The sequence below is a fragment of the Bactrocera tryoni genome, unplaced genomic scaffold, assembly GCF_016617805.1.
Source record: "Bactrocera tryoni isolate S06 unplaced genomic scaffold, CSIRO_BtryS06_freeze2 scaffold_135, whole genome shotgun sequence".
Classification (NCBI taxonomy): Eukaryota; Metazoa; Arthropoda; class Insecta; order Diptera; family Tephritidae; genus Bactrocera; species Bactrocera tryoni.
In genome coordinates this window covers 134,384-151,606 of record NW_024395851.1, presented here as the reverse complement: position 1 = coordinate 151,606, position 17,223 = coordinate 134,384, and the positions used below count along the sequence as shown (strand labels likewise).

The window sequence follows — 17,223 nt, the reverse complement described above, 5'->3', positions numbered from 1 at the left end:
CATACCAAAAAAAAAATTCCTTGGGTTTCATTAAGGTATCTCACATACAAACACCTATCAAATGAGCATAGTCAGCCAGATGTTCGAAAATCCTGGTAAAAGTTATATGGGCAGAAGGTCAAGTTTTCGCCCAATATATACAATACAACAATACTCCTCAAATAAGACAAGTAGGAATTTGCGGAGGGAGAGTTTACACAAAAAATATTTATGTATTTCGACATAACAATTTTCATTGCAACAATGTATCAAAAATATCATTAAAACTATGGTATCTTGTTAAAATGTGGTTGTACGGATCTAGGAAAAATGTTTGTTTTATTCATGATTTGTGTCAGATTTTTCCAATTCCTAGCAAAACTTTTTCTTTGGGTTCTATCAAAATTTTTGTAGTTGTACTATGTACTATTGCTATAATAATGGCCGATAGAAAAATTATTATATAATTGATACGGTTTGAGGAAGAATATGTATTTAATTGGTCTAACTGTTTTCTATTCTTTATGTTTAGTGCCTGTAGGGATTCCAATGATAGTGTTTGTAGACACTCTGATTCTATTGGGGTCATTTGCATAAGTGGGGATGCGGGTTTCAATATAGTTTTCTTCTTGTTGCTTTATTCTTTATAGTTAATATTTATGTTCTTATTCCAATAGTGTACGAGGCATGTTCCTTTCAGATCACGGGTTATATTGTTTAATTTTAGACTGCCGTCAAAGTTTTTAAGCAGGATTAAGCCAATCAATCAAATTGTCAATCTCTTCGATTTCCGAAGTATGGTCTGCATTACCTTTTTATAATTCTTTGTCTCATTTTCGGAAAGTAACATTTCTCTGATTTTTGCAGATTGTTTCCATGTTGTGAATGCCATCTACCTTCACTTGAATAAAACCAATTTTAAAAGATGTGAAATGTTCTGGATACAGCCTTTGAATCTGTCTTATTATGCCTTCTGTCGTGTAGATTCCATTTATTACTGAAGGGTTTACACCCGTGACAGAAATGTAGTAAAAATATCATATATGGTACAAATATAATAGCAAAATACCATGTACCATATGCTGGCAACAATGCTATGATGTTTCATTGTGGTATTTCAGTAAGTACAACTAAAAAAGGTAACAAACTTTGCTAAAAGTATTTACACAAAAGCTCTTCGAAATATTCCGTCAAAACGACTTAAAAAATTAATAAACGAAATGGAAAATAAAACATGTTCACAATATTTTTTCCGGAAAAGCAAGAAATGCCTTATTTTATGTCACGTTTTTAGGGAGTCTTTAACCAAATCGTTTTTTTGCAATGAAAATAAATTAACTTTAGATTATTTTAAATAATTGTACTTATTTTCTCCATAACACACAACTACATATTTATTATTTAAAATTTTTTCGAAATATTTAATGAGCTATGAAACAAAGCTAGTATTTGAGTTTACTTCATTGCCATTTGTGTCATCAACGTAGTAAACAGAATACCATGATACATTTACTATGGTATTGTTACTATATTTCTGTCACAGGTATAAAGAACTTTCTCAATATTTTTATTAAATCATCATAATCAGGAGGATGTTCTTTGTTAATAAAAATTATCGGTACCTCAATGCTAAGGAATTATAAGAAGAGCTTTGATCACTGTGTTGAGCTTCTGTTAATGAATTAACTTCATTCTGTTTTGGTACTCGAGACAATGCATCGGCTACAATATTTTATATTTCTGGTTTATACAGTAATTCCTTTTTGTACTCAACCAAGTTAGATTTCCATTTCTTAATCGCCAATCTATCCGTACCTTTTCAATTACACTCATGTGTAAGAGGTTCGTGATCTGTATACATTTTTACTTTAGAATCCCGATAGAGGTAACCTTTAAAAACCCTTATTGTCCAACAAAGTGTGCATTTTTCAACCCAAAGGGGAGTCTAGTGAATTCATACTTTCTGTTATTCACTGAAAAGCTGTTTCTTTATATTTTTTGCCTTCAAAATATTTATTTTAATATTTTATTGTTTCCTAACTGTGCAAGTACCCCGTTAATGTTTGGTATAGGGTATATGTACTCTATTCTAACATTGTTTAGTGTTCTATAATCAATGGCCATTCTGTATGGGTTTTGTACATGTTTTGGTTGAATATCATTTCTATTGGATCCTGTGTCAATCAGTATTTGTTCGCTCCTCACCTTACATTCGAAGTAAGGAAGTGAGGAGTCAGTTATTCTAAAAATTAAGATAAATATAATTGTATTGTTGTTCTTGGTCACTATTTTCAATAATTTCGGTATAGTCGTTAAGTATTTCATCGTAATCTGTCTGTTCTTTTTATTCTGAAATAGTTTGCTGATAATCAGACATAGTTGGTACTGGTTTTTTGTATCTGTTTGTTGGTAGGTGTTTCTCTAAATATTAAAATTTCTTTATTGTTTGGCTATTTCGGTGGTGGGCATGGGTGATCTTTTACCCAAATCAAATTGTGATCGGTTCCTGTAAGTAATCTCCTTATTAGTTTGGATACTTTTGTCAATGTCCATCGGTTCTGTTCAAAAAAGTTATTTGATTGTCTGGGATTCATAGTTGGGCTTTGCAGTGTGCTAATTCTAGGTGGAAGGAATAGTCTAGCCTGAAAATGTAAATGGTTGGGGGTGGGAACTTGGCGTGGTAATAACATTGGTCCATTGGGTTCATTTCTGAATGTGTTTTGTTAATTGAAGTAATTGTTTTAACTTAATTGAAGTATTCTAACTTCCTAAAAGTTACTATTAATTCGCTTTAATAATTCCGATCATTACTTTTGGAGGGTCCTTGGAGTAGGATTCGCAGAATTGGGTTAAGTTTTACTGCTTTTGCCTAAAAATTTACTTCCTGCTAGGGATCCTGCAGCTTGCAAACACGTAGAGGATGTCCTACTAGTTTACCGGACAAGACTGCAATCCACCGATTGTCCAACGAATTTAAAATGTTTTTAAACGACTTCGTTGGTTTTTGCTCAGGCGCCAGTTAAGTTTTAGAAATTATATTTTCCTTTATTCAATGGCAGCGGCGTCGGAATTTTTGGCGGCAGAAATTAGCGGATACTGAATGGCCAGCAGAATTTACAATTTGTGCGTTATTGAAATCGATCGATTCTGATAGTTATAGCGGATTTTTGTTTTAACAAATTTATTTATGTTGCTGAACTTTAATAATGTTGCAATTAATTGTGATATATTATTACAATGTACATTGTTATGTGGAAATAAATATCTTTTGTGCTAACATATATATATATATATATGTATGTATAAGGTATATGTATATATATATATATCTATATATATTATGGCGGGTCGATTGAAAAATCGCACATTGCTCTATGAAAATCATATTCTAGGGATCAAAATAAGAAACTTTGCCGGAGGAACCATACCTCTAAAACGAATTTTGATGTCCCCAAATTTGGGTCGAACTTTTGGATAGGGGCAAATTTTGAAAAATCCCATGACCAATTTAGAGTGCTCCAATCGAGTCAAAATGTATGACCGACCCCCACTAACTTTGGACGGCCGATCCACCCATGCCAGTGGCACACCCCCTGGAGCTCCCCTGGGGGGTTCCCCATACAATCATTTCAAAAAATCACCTTTTTTGGCCTTTAGATGAAAAAATCACCTACATAAATGGCTATGTTTTTTCTTTATTTTTTATTTATTTATTTATAATAATATCTATTTTTTCTCTTAAGAAATTTATTTAGTCAGAACATATGTAAATGAAAAAAATTAATTTAAGTGAATTATAGAAAAGAAATTAAAAAAAAATTATTTTTGAAGTCTTTTTACTTTCAAGTCTGGGCAATTTCGCACGGCTCTCTAATGTCGTCGCCATAACAGCCTCTACATTTTCCGGTATAACCCGTTTGGAAACGCTAGCTAGCAATTGAACATGTCGTTCCGTTCCTTGTATGTGGGATGGAATTTTTGGATCATTAAACGGTGGATCATCTTGATTTAAATATTCTCTCAATGTATCGTACGGAATGCTTCGCGTGAATGGTGGTTCAAATGCGATATTTATATCATTCAAATTGATCATTTCCGTATAACTTGTGCAATTAAAGTTTATATCTGGTTTTTTATAAACTCTAAGATCCATTGGCTCGTCAACATCGGTTCGATAGCGTAGAATTTTCTTGATGGCACAGTCGCGCTTTTCTTTCCCATCATCAAACAATATTGATAACAAGATATGTATTTTCCGAATGCGCATAATATGAATTATCTTTAATTATTTGATTAACAATTTTGCGTAAACGAGGTTCTAGAAATCGTGACCAACCAATGAACTTGAAAAATAATGCACTGCCGTACACGACAGAGCTGTAATACTTGATATTGAAGTACATTGGCACATAACATTTAATTATAAATTCAACCAGAATTATTAAATTTGCATCTGGATTTTCCGTTGTCACATATAATCGCAATAATCTAGCAATTTGATGTTAGCCAGATCCACTGGAACCACGCCGCTAGAAATTGCATGGGCCATGTCGTATAAGTACTTCGAATCGGTGGAAAATTCATATTTTCTGGAGCAGGGGGCATATTTTGCAACTCAATTTTCCGGAAGCCGTCCACCACCTAAAAATATATAATAATAAAATAATTAAAAATGGTTGACAATTATAATAAATGAGTGATAGCAATAACTTACCGGAAGAGTTTCAAAAGTTTCGATTCGACGGCTCAGTTTTCCAGTTGCCGATCTTGGTCCAGTGCTGGTTGATTTATCCAAAGTTCGTTGAAGTGTCGAAGGCAAACAAACCAATGCAATGGTCTTTTTAACAGCAATTCGAATCGTCGTATAATTCCACCGTGTGGGCCAGTGTTTGTTGGCTCACCGTCAGTGCATATTCCAATTAATGTATCCAGTGATATATTTTTATCGTTGAAAAAACCATTTAATTTGGTTGTTTTATATTCAGCGGTTTCATGTTCCAGTCTTACGTAACCAATCAATTCAGAATTGGGTTCTCTCAAAATAAAAAGATGAGGTTCTTTTACCATCCTAGTTTGATACTTCTCATCAATTTTATCTATCGCTAAAGTATCATCTTTTCTGTCATCGAATGAAAACGCTAACAAATTGGTATCATCTAACCGTTTGCGAAGCACTTCTTGTCTGCATTTCTCTTTTTCTCTGCGAACTTTCGATTTATCCATGATGAGAGGTTTCCCATGCTTATCTTTAATTTTAAAATCTTGCAAAAGAGCGGTTTCCAATGCTGATGCAACTCTGTCAGGCACACCAAATCTGTCACATACCAAGGCAAAGTTAAAACAATCGTATCCTTCTGTGTATTGTGAACTTGTGCTTCTATCCATATCTTCCTGAACCGGTGGCGGTGCGTATATTGAATCATCGGGATCTTGGTATGTTGGCATTGATGACATAGACGTTGCTCCTTGCTATTCAGTTTCCATCATAAATGCATTCATTGTTAGTCTTCTCTGATTATGTTGATCGTGCATGAACCCTTTGAGGCGTTCGGGAACCCAGCCGCATTCACATGGAGCTGCCTTCAAATCGCATTTACATGTTCCAATGTAAACAATTGTTTCCAGAGATTTTACATACTCTGTAAATTGTTGGGTGTTGTTTCTTCTCTTGATTTGCTCTTGATACTTGTCAAGCAATTTATTCAATTTATTACATACACTTTTTTCAGCATTATTTCCATACCAAGTTTTTCCCAAATTCCAATCAACTTATCTTGTACTTGAATAGTGAATGATTTATGGGAAAACTTTTTTTGTTCTGTTTTAGCACGTTCGCTTAAGTAAAAATAATATCTCAAGATATCCAGATGGGTTGGTAAATTAAGATCAGTCAAATCAGTAGACAAACCTAAAACAGTAATATCATGCTTGGGTATATGACTCATTGGGTTTTCGATAGTTGTTGATGTAGTTGCTTCATCTTGCGGTGTAGAGGATGGTGGATTCATTGTAAACTTTTTGATTTGGAATGGTCACATCACTTATTATTTTTTTTAAATACCATAGTGGTTATTGCTTTAGTTCTCCTCACTTTCAGAGGTAAAAAGAATGAAATGGTAATTTCAATTCTATTTCAAAATTTGCCCCTACCCAAAAGTTCGACGAAAATTGGGGGACATCAGAATTCGTTTCAGAGGTATGGTTCCTTCGGCAAAGTTTCTTATTTTGATCCCTAGAATATAATTTTCATAGAGCAATGGGCGATTTTTTTGCCTCCCCACAAATCGACCCGGCCTAATATATATATATATATATATATAGACCGTGACATATATACATATATAAATTAATAATTAAATTTAATCATTTTATTTTATATTTTTATATTAGAAATTGTTTTAATTATTGCTCGCTTCACTTACCACTTGTTCGCTTTCTTTATTTTAAAATGAAAAAACTCGGGATTCACAGTTGTTTCTTAACAATATATTATACATAAATGTAACACTCGACTTTTAGGTGCTCTCATAATCGAATCAACCCTGGATTTGTGGGTTTTCCCTTTTTTTTTGAACAAATATAATTGCACTTAATGTAACTCAATTTCAATTTAAAATAAACTTCAAAGCTGACTTCAAAAGTATGGAGATGGATCGAGCTGGAGCGCTGCGTAGCGGTGGCGGACAAGCGACGTGGATTACAAAAGGCGGACGAATCAGTACTGACATGTGCAAGGCTGACCCTTTTTGGGTGGAGTGGTGTGGTGTGTGGATCCTGGACTCTCGTGTGTGGGTGGTGTTGATGTGGAGTGTGGTGATGTCGAGGTGAGTGTGGTGAGTGTGCGTGTTAGTGATGGTTGTAGGTGTGGTGTGGGGCAGGCGACTAAGGCTCATTTAGCCATCCCGGCCTCCCTAGGCGAATATTTCAGCCTAAAATTCGTCGAAGCTGCTGGAGGGTGGCTACGACGCTGCTGAGGCCTGAGGTGCGGCGCGGACGCGGTCTTTGTTGCTGGTGTCGTGTTGACGTCCCATTATGTGGCCGCCGGGCATGATGATGGCCCTATTGTTCGACGGGACCGTGCATCCTGTCTTAATGGCGGTCGTCGCACTGCGCCGCGGTTGCGGCCGGCAGGATATTGACAGGTGTCGTTCCGAGTGATTCCGTGCAACATGGTGTGATGCCGACGCATACAAATCTGGCACAGGTTGCCCAAGGTGCACTCGTGGGTTTGGTGGATAGGCGTCAGGCAATTGAGCAAATGGCCGCGCGCTTGGACGACCAGCTGGCGTTGCTGCGGTGGCAATCCCTTAAATATGACGCATTGTGGCAGACGGTGGGGTCGACGACATAGAGGGCATCGAAGGCGTTGTGGGTCTGCTACTAGCGCGGGTGTTGACGGCAATGCTACCGTTCCACTCCGAGGCGCCGTTGGTGTGGCTGTTCGGGGCGCTGCAACTGGGGCAGCCGCTTGGCATGGCATATTGACGGCCGAATGAGTGGCTGGTGTCGGGGCAGATGGCACGTCTACATCCATATTGATCTGTATGGAAGAGTGTTATTTAAATTAGAATGTGGTTGCATATAGGACATATGAGCATGACTGCCACGTTATGCGGCATGAGTGGGTCATTAGATTAATCGACTCTTTATGTGGTTTCGTTTGTTATTTTAAATCTAATATATAAAATTCTCGTGTCACGGTGTACGTTATTGAACTCCTCTGAAACCGCTCGACCGATTTTCGTGAATCTTAGCATGCATATCGGCTAGGGTGGAGAATCGGACAAAATCTATTTTTCATCCTCCTAAATGTTAAGGGAAGTTGGAAAATTACCCAAAAACTAACATTTTTCCATACATATTTTTTTTAAATTTTTGTTTGTTTTGTTTTTCAATATTTTTATTTGTCAAATATTTGAATCATTCAATTTCGGTCGCATGCTTTTTTTATTCCGGCTATATACATATACATATATAAGAAAGTTATGTTAGTTACACCATTTATAACTCAAGGACGGCTCAATCGATTTAACTGAAAATTGGTGGAAAGGTAGCTTAGAACCAGGGTAAGGACATAGGATACATTTTATCTATTTTTATATAGATTATAACTGGCTCAGTAATCCAGCCGATCTTTTCGTCTTTCCACGCCTGAAAACCGGTTCACCATGTGCAGTCCACTAGAATGACTGTCGGTTGAACTCCAGTGAGAAATGATGGAGCTATGTTTCTATTGTCACACACCGACGCAAAAATTCGGTTTTATTTCAAACACTTCTCATAATCAGTTATTCTTTGTTCTGTTTGATTATGAACTTGCGAGGCAACCACTTTGTACAGAGCTTTCTTCTCTTTAGAGCATTATTGTCCTCAGTTTCCCAAAAAGCAATGCTTTATTATTACACGAAATGCTTTATGATCCATTTTTTTGTAAACTAACACAAGTTGCTTCAGAAAAATCTTATTAACGAATAGTTAGAATACAACTAATAGAAATCGTATAGATGGTAGTAGTAGTATTATCTATCTTTCAGCTACAGCGAAGCGTGGACGGGTCCTCTAGTATATATATTTATATATTTTTTATTTTTTATATTCGGTTTATTTTAGCGGTTTATCGGTTTTCGTTTCGCGGTTATCGGCGATCGGTAAGAAACATAGTTTGACGGGTGGTTATTAGCTTTCCGGATTGCGTACGGAGATCGACTACCTCTTGTGGAGGAGGGATCTTGCGATAGTGCCGTGAGCGGCCGTGAGTTGAGAACGGCTTCAATTTTAGCTAATAATCTCGTGAATTCTTCCTAATTAAATTTATAGCTGCCGGCTAGCTTCTTGAAATGAGATTTGAAGCTCTTTACAGAGGATTCCCATAAACCAGCCATATGAGGAGCGCTTGCAGGTATAAATTGCCAATTGATACCTTGTGGGGCGTATTTTTGTACGATATCAGGGGACACTTGTTTTAAGAAATCCACAAACTGTTTTTCTCTGGCTCATTGGGCTCCTATGAATGTTTTTCCATTATCGCTCATGATTTTGGATGGGAAGCCAGTCGAGCGACGAAGCGAGCAAATGCCGCGAGAAAAGCCTCCGTCGTCAGATTAGTACACAGCTCCAGGTGTACTGCCTTTGTCGTGAAACATGCAAAGACAGCCACATAGCCTTTCATGAGAGTGGGAGATCTTAGCATGGACGCCTTTATTTGAAAAGGCCCAGCAAAATCGACACCCGTGGTCGTGAAAGGCAGAGGGAAATTGAAGCGTTCAGGTGGAAGTGCTGCCATAATTTGCGTTCGCATTTTTTGCTTATGCATAGTGCACATTTTGCACATGAAAATGCATTTTTTGATCTGGGGCTAAAGACGGGGAATATAATACTCTTGGCGTACCATATGTTGCATGAGGCGCTGTTCGGCGTGCAACATTAAGATATGGATGTAATTCAGGAATAATGTGGCAAAAGGAGACTTCTCAGGTATTATGATGGGGTGGCGTTCGTTGTAAGTCAGGCTTGAATTAGCGAGCCGACCATTGGCACGAAGCACACCTTTCGTGTCTAAAAATGGGTTTAGAACTAAGAGTGAGCTTTTATTATCAATCGGCTTCGCCTCTCTGAGTAATGATATGTCGCGACTGAAGTAGCGCGATGGGGTTGATGCGATAAGTGCGACCTTTGCTTTTTGTAAGCCTTGGTTCGTCAATGTATCGCAGTGGGGGTAAGTTACTCCTTTAACTTTAAGTTTAAGTTGACCTATGCACTTGAGCATATATGCTACTACTCTGAGGGCTCGGGGGAACGATGAAAATCGTTCAAGGATTTCATTATCATCCACTATGGTATGATAGATGTAGATTTTTCGACTTTCTGGGGCGATTATTTTTCGCATTGCCGATTGTGGCCAAGAATCTGTGGATTCGGTTAACCATCGAGGCTTATTCCACCAGAGCGTGATGGTGGCAAGATCCAGGGGTTTGCACCTTCTTGTACCTAGATCAGCAGGATTGTCGGCACTGGTTACGTGTCGCCATGTGGCTGCTCCTACTAGGTCAAGTATTTGAGAGGTTCAATTAGAAATATATGTTTTCCGCGAGTGTTGTGGCTTTTCTAACAAGGCTAGAACCATTTCGGAATCGGACAATAAATATAATTTACATTTGGCCACGTTCATGTAGGTCTGCACTATGGAAACCAGCTTTGCTAGTAGCAGAGCGCCACCGAGTTCAAGTTTGACTTTTGCTTTTGCCGCTAGTAGGTGGCTTGTGGTTGCGGTGTCGCTTTGTGTTCGCACATATGTAGATCATGGCACAATATGCCTTTTCAGAGGCATCGCAGAAGGCATGTATGTAGTTCCACTTTGTATTCGGGGGAATAGTTTACCCACCGTGGAATTTGTATGCGAGATGTCTTTCAGACTATTAGCAATTTGGGACCACTTTTCTAAGCGAAGCAGTTTCACATGTTCGTCCCAGTCTGTTTCGTCTAGCCATAATTCTTAAATCAGGATTTTCGCTTGCATCATAATTGGCGAAAGCCATCCTGCGGGGTCGAAAAGTTTTGCCATTGAGGATAAAACTTGCCTCTTTGTTATGGCGGATAATGCGGTTATGGACTCTGTCGTGTATGAGAACTGGTCCGATATCGCATTCCATTTGATGCCCATTGTTTTTGTTATACTTTCCTTTTCGATTATAAGGGAATTAGTATCCGATTTGTTATCGTTTGGTATATTTTTTAAGATACTTGGGTGATTAGCTGTGATCTTCGTTAGAGGAAACCCTGCGGGCCTTTATCAATTGTGTTAAGGACTCGTATGCTTGTGAGAGGCTGTGGATCCCAGACAGGATATCGTCTACATACGTTTGTGTTTTTTAGACTTGTGTTTTCAGAGGAAATTCTGGCTTTGTGTCTTCTGCAAGTTCGTGTAGTGTACGAATGGCTAGATATGGGGCACAGTTTACGTCAAAGGTAACTGTTTTCAATTTAAAGTGGACTATTAGCAGATTTTCGGAAAATAATCCGCTGAAAGTCCTGATCATCTATATGCACGATTATTTGTCAATTTGTCCCCATTGAAAACGTATTTGTATATACGCCAATTTAATATGAGGAGCATGAAACTGGTTGGAGTGTGGGTCCCGTGAATAGAATGTCATTGAGGGAATTCCCCGAGCTAGTGCATCTGGAGCATTAAAGACAACTCTAACTTTTGTTGTTTTTTGTCAGGCTTTATTACTGCATGATGTGGCAAGTAGAATGAGTGATATTTGCCTTTTATGATTTTTTCGCATGTGCTTACTTCCTCCATGTGATCTAAATGGAGGAATGCTTCTAAGACACCATCATAATGTTGTTTGAGCTCACCTTTTTTAAGTAGGTTTTTTTCCATACTTAGAAACTGCTGTATTGCAGAGGTGCAAGAGTGACCTATGGCGAGTGTATCTGGAAATTGTTGTTTAAATGGTAGTCGTACGACATACCGACCATTTCCTGATCTAGTAGTTGTGGCTTTGTAAAAGTCTTCACAATACTGATCTTCTGGCGTTGCAATTGAAATGGGGGGGAGTTCTTCTAACTCCCAAAATTTCCTTAATTGTGAATTAAGAAATTCATTGGATATTTCTTCCACTTGAGTTGTCATGGTGGTAACTGGTTCTGTCACAATTCCACTTAGTATCTGTCGGGGTATGTCGACGTATGGGGCCGATTTCGATTAATTAAAAGATAATTAGTTTAAGTTCAAACGTTATAAAATTCGAGTTTAATCGTATATATATGTATATAAATATATGGGGGTGTGTGTGTGTTGCCAATATGGGTTAATTGGTTTAATTTATAGATATATGTAATTCTATGTTAATAATTTCATGTGTTGTAACCTGTTGTGGGTGCAAATTCCTTTTTCCTGTGTTGTTGTTGTTGTTGATGTGGAGTATCGCTGTTTAATGTTGTGTGGATTCCTTGTTTAAAAACGTTTTTCCGTGTTTAGCTGCGTTTGTTCACTGTAATTTGTCTCACTAGTTGTATTCACTTTATTGTAATTCACTTGTAGTTCACTTGTGCTTGTTTTAATCGTTTTGTTCTCCGTGATATCTGCTATCGCTTGTGTTTCGCTGCTATGTTGGCGGGATAATAATGCTTTTTTTGTCAAAAGCGCGGGAAAATTATTTCTTTTTTGTTTCTCCTTTTGTTTTTGTGTGTGAAGTTGGGGCGGTTGATATTCCTCTGCATTACGCCTCTATTACTTTATGTAATTTGTGGGAGTAATGCAGAGGAGTATTTGTTTGGATTAAACATCCCGGCCACCTTGCAGAATCTGCGAAATAATTGAGTATTAGTAGGGTCACATATATTGAAGGTTTTGAAATGAAATGGAGTGATTATTAGAAGTATACTTAGGGTTAGATGGTGCCAGTAAGGGTCCAGCCAAATGCTGTATTCTGCGCTGCCACTGCACCATTATCGTGTTTGAAGAGTCCACTTCTTATAATTTGAGGGCATATATCCGCTCCAATCTCCAACGTTATCTCTTTGTTGCTATGGAATTGAGGGTCAGCGAGGACTAAATGTTCAAAGCGCATATGCACACCGTTACTTAAGTCTCGCTCATAGGGTTTTTTGGGTAAATTGTGGGTGATAACTGCGTTACATTCCAGACAAAACTTTGTGTCATTATTTGAGCTAATTTTTATGCTACAAATACGATAAGTGTTGAGGTATGTAATTGGCAGTTTGAATTTTTTGACGAGTTCGGCCGCTATATTTGTAATTTTTAGAGTAGGGTTCAAAATGGCTCGAACTTTATGCCATTCACCATCACATCTTAAACGGATCTTCAGTGTGGGTACTAGGGTCTGCTTAGTCGATACCAGTGGCAGGAAATGGACGGGTTAGAATAGTTCTTTCGTTTGGAAGAGCTGCCATTATTTGGGTTTGTTGAGCCTTGTTATGTATGATGCACGTTTTGCATTGATGAATTATTGTTTTAATCAGCATCTTTGCTTTGGGTATCCAGAATTCTGTCCTTAGGAGTCAAAACTAGCTGATTTCCGCCGTGTAACATTGCTAAATGGGTAAATTGAGTTAGTAATTTTGTTATACGACTATTATAGGGTAATAAGATAGGGTGGCGCTCATTATATGATAGCATAACTCCTTTAGGGTCAATGAATAGATTTAAAGTCAATAATGAACTTTTCTTATGTATTTGGGTTTTACGGGTCAAGACATCATATTCTTCTCGGAAATGTGTTTTTTGGGTGTGAATAATTAACTTCATTCGGGTTGTTTTGAACTCTTCCGGGGTTATTTCGTGGTTTGAGTAATCAATTTCTCGCCTCCTTGGTGAGGCATTTGCGCAAAACCTGAATAGGTAAGCGATAACGCGAATAGCTCTGGGGAATGAGGAAAACCTTTCGAGTATATCCTCTTGGGTGGTTATCGCAAACATCTTAACGGGTTTGAATTCCACGGTAGTGTTGTATGTTTTCTCCGATGTTGGAAAATGCTCCTTATTATGTTGTAGCCATTGGGGTCCATGCCACCAGAGGTTGCAATTCAATAGATCGGTGGGTGTACATCCTCGGCTTGTCAAGTCTGCGGGATTGTCTTGGCTTTCCACATGGCTCCAATTACCGACTCCCACTTTCTCGGTGATTGCAGCTACTCGATGAGAAACGAAAGGGGTCCATGAACAGGGTGGTTTGTTTAACCAAGCGAGAACTATGGTTGAGTCAGTCCAAAAATAATTTTTGTATTGGGTTAGGTGTAGTTGGAATAGGGTAGAGTTAACAAGGTTAACTAGTAGAACCGCTCCGCACAGTTCCAATCTGGGCAGGGATACGGTTTTAATGGGAACAACCGTGGAATTCAATGGTGGCTGTTGGGTTGAAATGGGTCCATCTGGGTATTTCAATTTTGTTTATGTTGTCATAATCCTTTACGAAGCTGTTCCATCGATGAAGGGTGAGGGGCTTCAGGCTTTCATCCCAGTCAGTTTTATCTAGCCATATTTGTTGCGTAATTATTTTTGCCGTGATTACTTTTGGACTAAGCCAACCGACTGGGTCAAACAATTTTGCTATGGCTGATAAAACTTCACGTTTGGTGTGTGCGGGTTTTTTCTCCAATGGGTTGACGAGGAAGAAAAATGAATCCTTTTTGGAGTTCCATCGAATGCCCAGGGTTTTGGTGTTTTCGGGTTCTGAAAGGTTGAGTGATTCTGTTTCTAAAAGATGATCCCGTGGAAGTCTTTTCAGAATGTGTGGGTCATTGGAGGTCCATTTTCGCAGAGCGAATCCTGGGGATTTCAGAGCGGAAATGAGTTCATCTCGTGCTGACTTTGCCGTGGTCAGGTCATGTGTTCCAGCTAAAACATCGTCTACATACATTTCCTGCGAAGTATTTTGGCTGCTAATGGGTGGGTTTCTTCAACATAATCGGCTAGCTTCATCAGGGTACGGATCGCTAGATACGGCACACAATTTATGCCGAACGTGACTGTTTGCAATTCAAAGTCTTCTATTGTGTCTTCCGGGGACTTCCTAAATAATATCCTATGGAACCGAGTGTGATTAGGGTCTACGAGTATTTGCCGGTACATTTTTTGAATGTCCGCATTAAAAACGAATTGGAAGAGTCGCCAATTTGTGACCAGAATGACAATGTCTTTCTGTAAAGTAGGCCCGATATGTAAGACGTCATTCAAGCTTTTGTGATTTGACGTGGGGCAAGATGCATTAAATACCACACGCAATTTCGTGGTTATACGGTCGGGTTTAATAACTGCGTGGTGTGGTAAGTAATATTGGGTCGCTTTAACAGAAGGGTCATATTCTATTTTCTTCATTTGTCCGAGTTCCAAATATTCCATAATTGCTTTGTCATATTCTGCTTTCACTTCGGGTTTTTTAAGTAAAGCTCGTTCATTTCTGAGGAATTGGGCCAGTGCTATATGTCTAGAGTATCCGATATCAATATTGTCGGGTTCTTTGTAGGGTAGGGTTACTATATAGCGCCCATCTGGATTACGACGGGTAGTTTTTTGGAAAATTTCCTCACAAATTTGATCTGATTTGGAAACTACGGATTCCTTTGGGATTTCCTCCATCTCCCAAAAACGTGTGAGTAGATTCTTAGGGTTCACTTTATTGTGAAATGAAACTATGGCGGAATTTTGGGTGGGTTGGGTGATGGGTCCGGACAATATCCATCCGAATTCTGTCTCTTGAGCTAAGAGTGAACCTAGTACGTTCCGCTTTACTCCATTGAGTAAAATACTTGGATAGATATCACTACCGATTAATATATCCACGGGTCTGGGTTTGTGAAATTAGGTGTCGGCTAACGTGAATCCAAGATTTTTAAGACACTGCTTTGGATCTATGGGGTATGAGGGTAAATTCTCAGTTAGGCTATTTAGTATAAATGCCTGTGCTGATAGCTTATAATTTGTGTTTAAGGGTGAGCAAAGCGTGATTTCACAAATACTCGTTGGTGTTGCTGAAACTGCATTGTTTAGTCCGGTCACTTGGGCTGATACAGAGTGGGTGGGTATATCCAAGCTTCTCTGAAGTCTTCGAGATATAAATGTGGCTTCCGATCCTGAATCAATAAGAGCTCTCGCGGAATATCGCTGGCCATTATGTTCTATTTGAACCATTGCAGTACCGAGTAATATCTGCTTCCTACTTGGGTTGGGTGGGTCTTGGGTTGATGATATATTGAACTGTATAGTTGTACTGTAGGCTTGCCGATTTGTATTTGTGCTTTGGGTGGGTAATACGGTACTTGAAGCGTTTTCAGGGCTCGAACTAGTGACGTTTGGCATTTCCGGAGTTGATTCAGGTCGAAAGCTGGATTCTCTGTGTATCAGAGTATTGTGTTTTTTGTGACACTTACGACACGAGAATTTACTCACGCAGTTCTTGTAGCTATGTGATATGGCCAAGCAGTTATAGCAATAACCATATTTTTTGATTGTGGAGATACGTGACTCTACATTCATTGCGAGAAATTTGGAACATTCTCGAATAGGGTGCTGCTTTTTGCAGAGCTTACAGCTTTCTGTATTTGAGTAAAGTTGAAATTATTATTCCTTAGAGTATGAGAGGGTCTAGCAATTTGCGTTTCAGCCACGTTAGCATGAAAAGTGTTATATTTCTTTTCATCTGTTCTTTTAACTGTACCGGTGTGGAATGGGGGTAATTTTGCTACTGAAGCTTTGAAGTTTCCAACAGATTCGAGAATTTTGTATTTGTGGGTTAAAAAACTGTCGAAATTTGACCACATCGGTATATCTGAATTATCTGCTAGGGTATATTCAAAGGTTTCGAGAGTTTGCTTAGGTAGTTTTGAACAACAAAGGTATATTAATATCGGATCCCAGCTTTGTGTGTCAATCTCAAGATTGTTTAAATTGGTTAAAACGTTATTAACGGAACGTTGTACGCTTTTTATAGCACAACCTGTTTCCTGAGTTACTTGGAGTAGGTTAAAAAGGGTCTTTAATTGAGTGTTTACCTGCAACCTCTTATTTTCGTATTGGTCGACTAAATTTTTCCAGGCAAGTATGAAACCATCATTTGTAAGGGGTGCGTTTTGAATAACCTCTCTTGCTTCTCCTCGGGTCTTCTGAGTAAGGTGAAAGAGTCTTTCAACATTACTAATCCTTGGGTTACGGATATACAGGGCTGTAAACATATCCCGAAAGGTGGGCCAAGTTGTGTAATCTCCGTAAAAGATGTCGGTGTCGCATGGTGGAAGGTGAACTGCAGGAGCGAAATCCATCATCGTGGCTTCTGAAGTCCTTTCCTTAATGGGTTGGGTTGACACCTGTGTTTTACGCGTATCTACATCTTCGTTGATGGAAGCTAAGCAAGAGAGGTACATTCGATAACTTTTTTGGTATTTTTCTTTCACTTTAAAGAAATCGATGGTTTCATGACTTTCGCGAGAAATTCTTCTAATCGTATCGTATGAGCGCTTTGCTTTTTCATAAAGCGAATTTAGTTCGACCCTTTTAATTTCAAGTGTATAGACCGATTCATCTTCACTTTGGGTCTGAAGATGGTCTTCCACGAATTCAATTAAATCCGTTGTCGTAATTTTGAAATCTTCCATTTCCATTTTTGGGTAAGAGATATTTAATCTTTGGGTTGAACGAGAAAAATAAGTCACGTAGAGTTACGAAAATGTAATAAAACAAACTTTAAAAACTTTTCGTATAGTGTTTTATTTATTTTAAAA

At 38.3% G+C, this 17,223-nt stretch overlaps 1 protein-coding gene across 1 annotated transcript; it reads right to left on the bottom strand.

Moving 5' to 3' along the window:
- Positions 1–6,845: 6,845 nt before the first annotated feature.
- On the bottom strand, positions 6,846–12,130 carry LOC120780071. Its single transcript, XM_040112345.1, has 2 exons — positions 11,856–12,130; positions 6,846–7,519 (listed from the first exon to the last, which is right to left on the bottom strand). Exon 2 carries the CDS (start codon positions 7,511–7,513, stop codon positions 7,010–7,012), a length of 504 nt encoding a protein of 167 aa, XP_039968279.1. The 5' UTR covers positions 7,514–7,519; positions 11,856–12,130; the 3' UTR covers positions 6,846–7,009.
- Between the last annotated feature and the right edge of the window lie 5,093 nt (positions 12,131–17,223).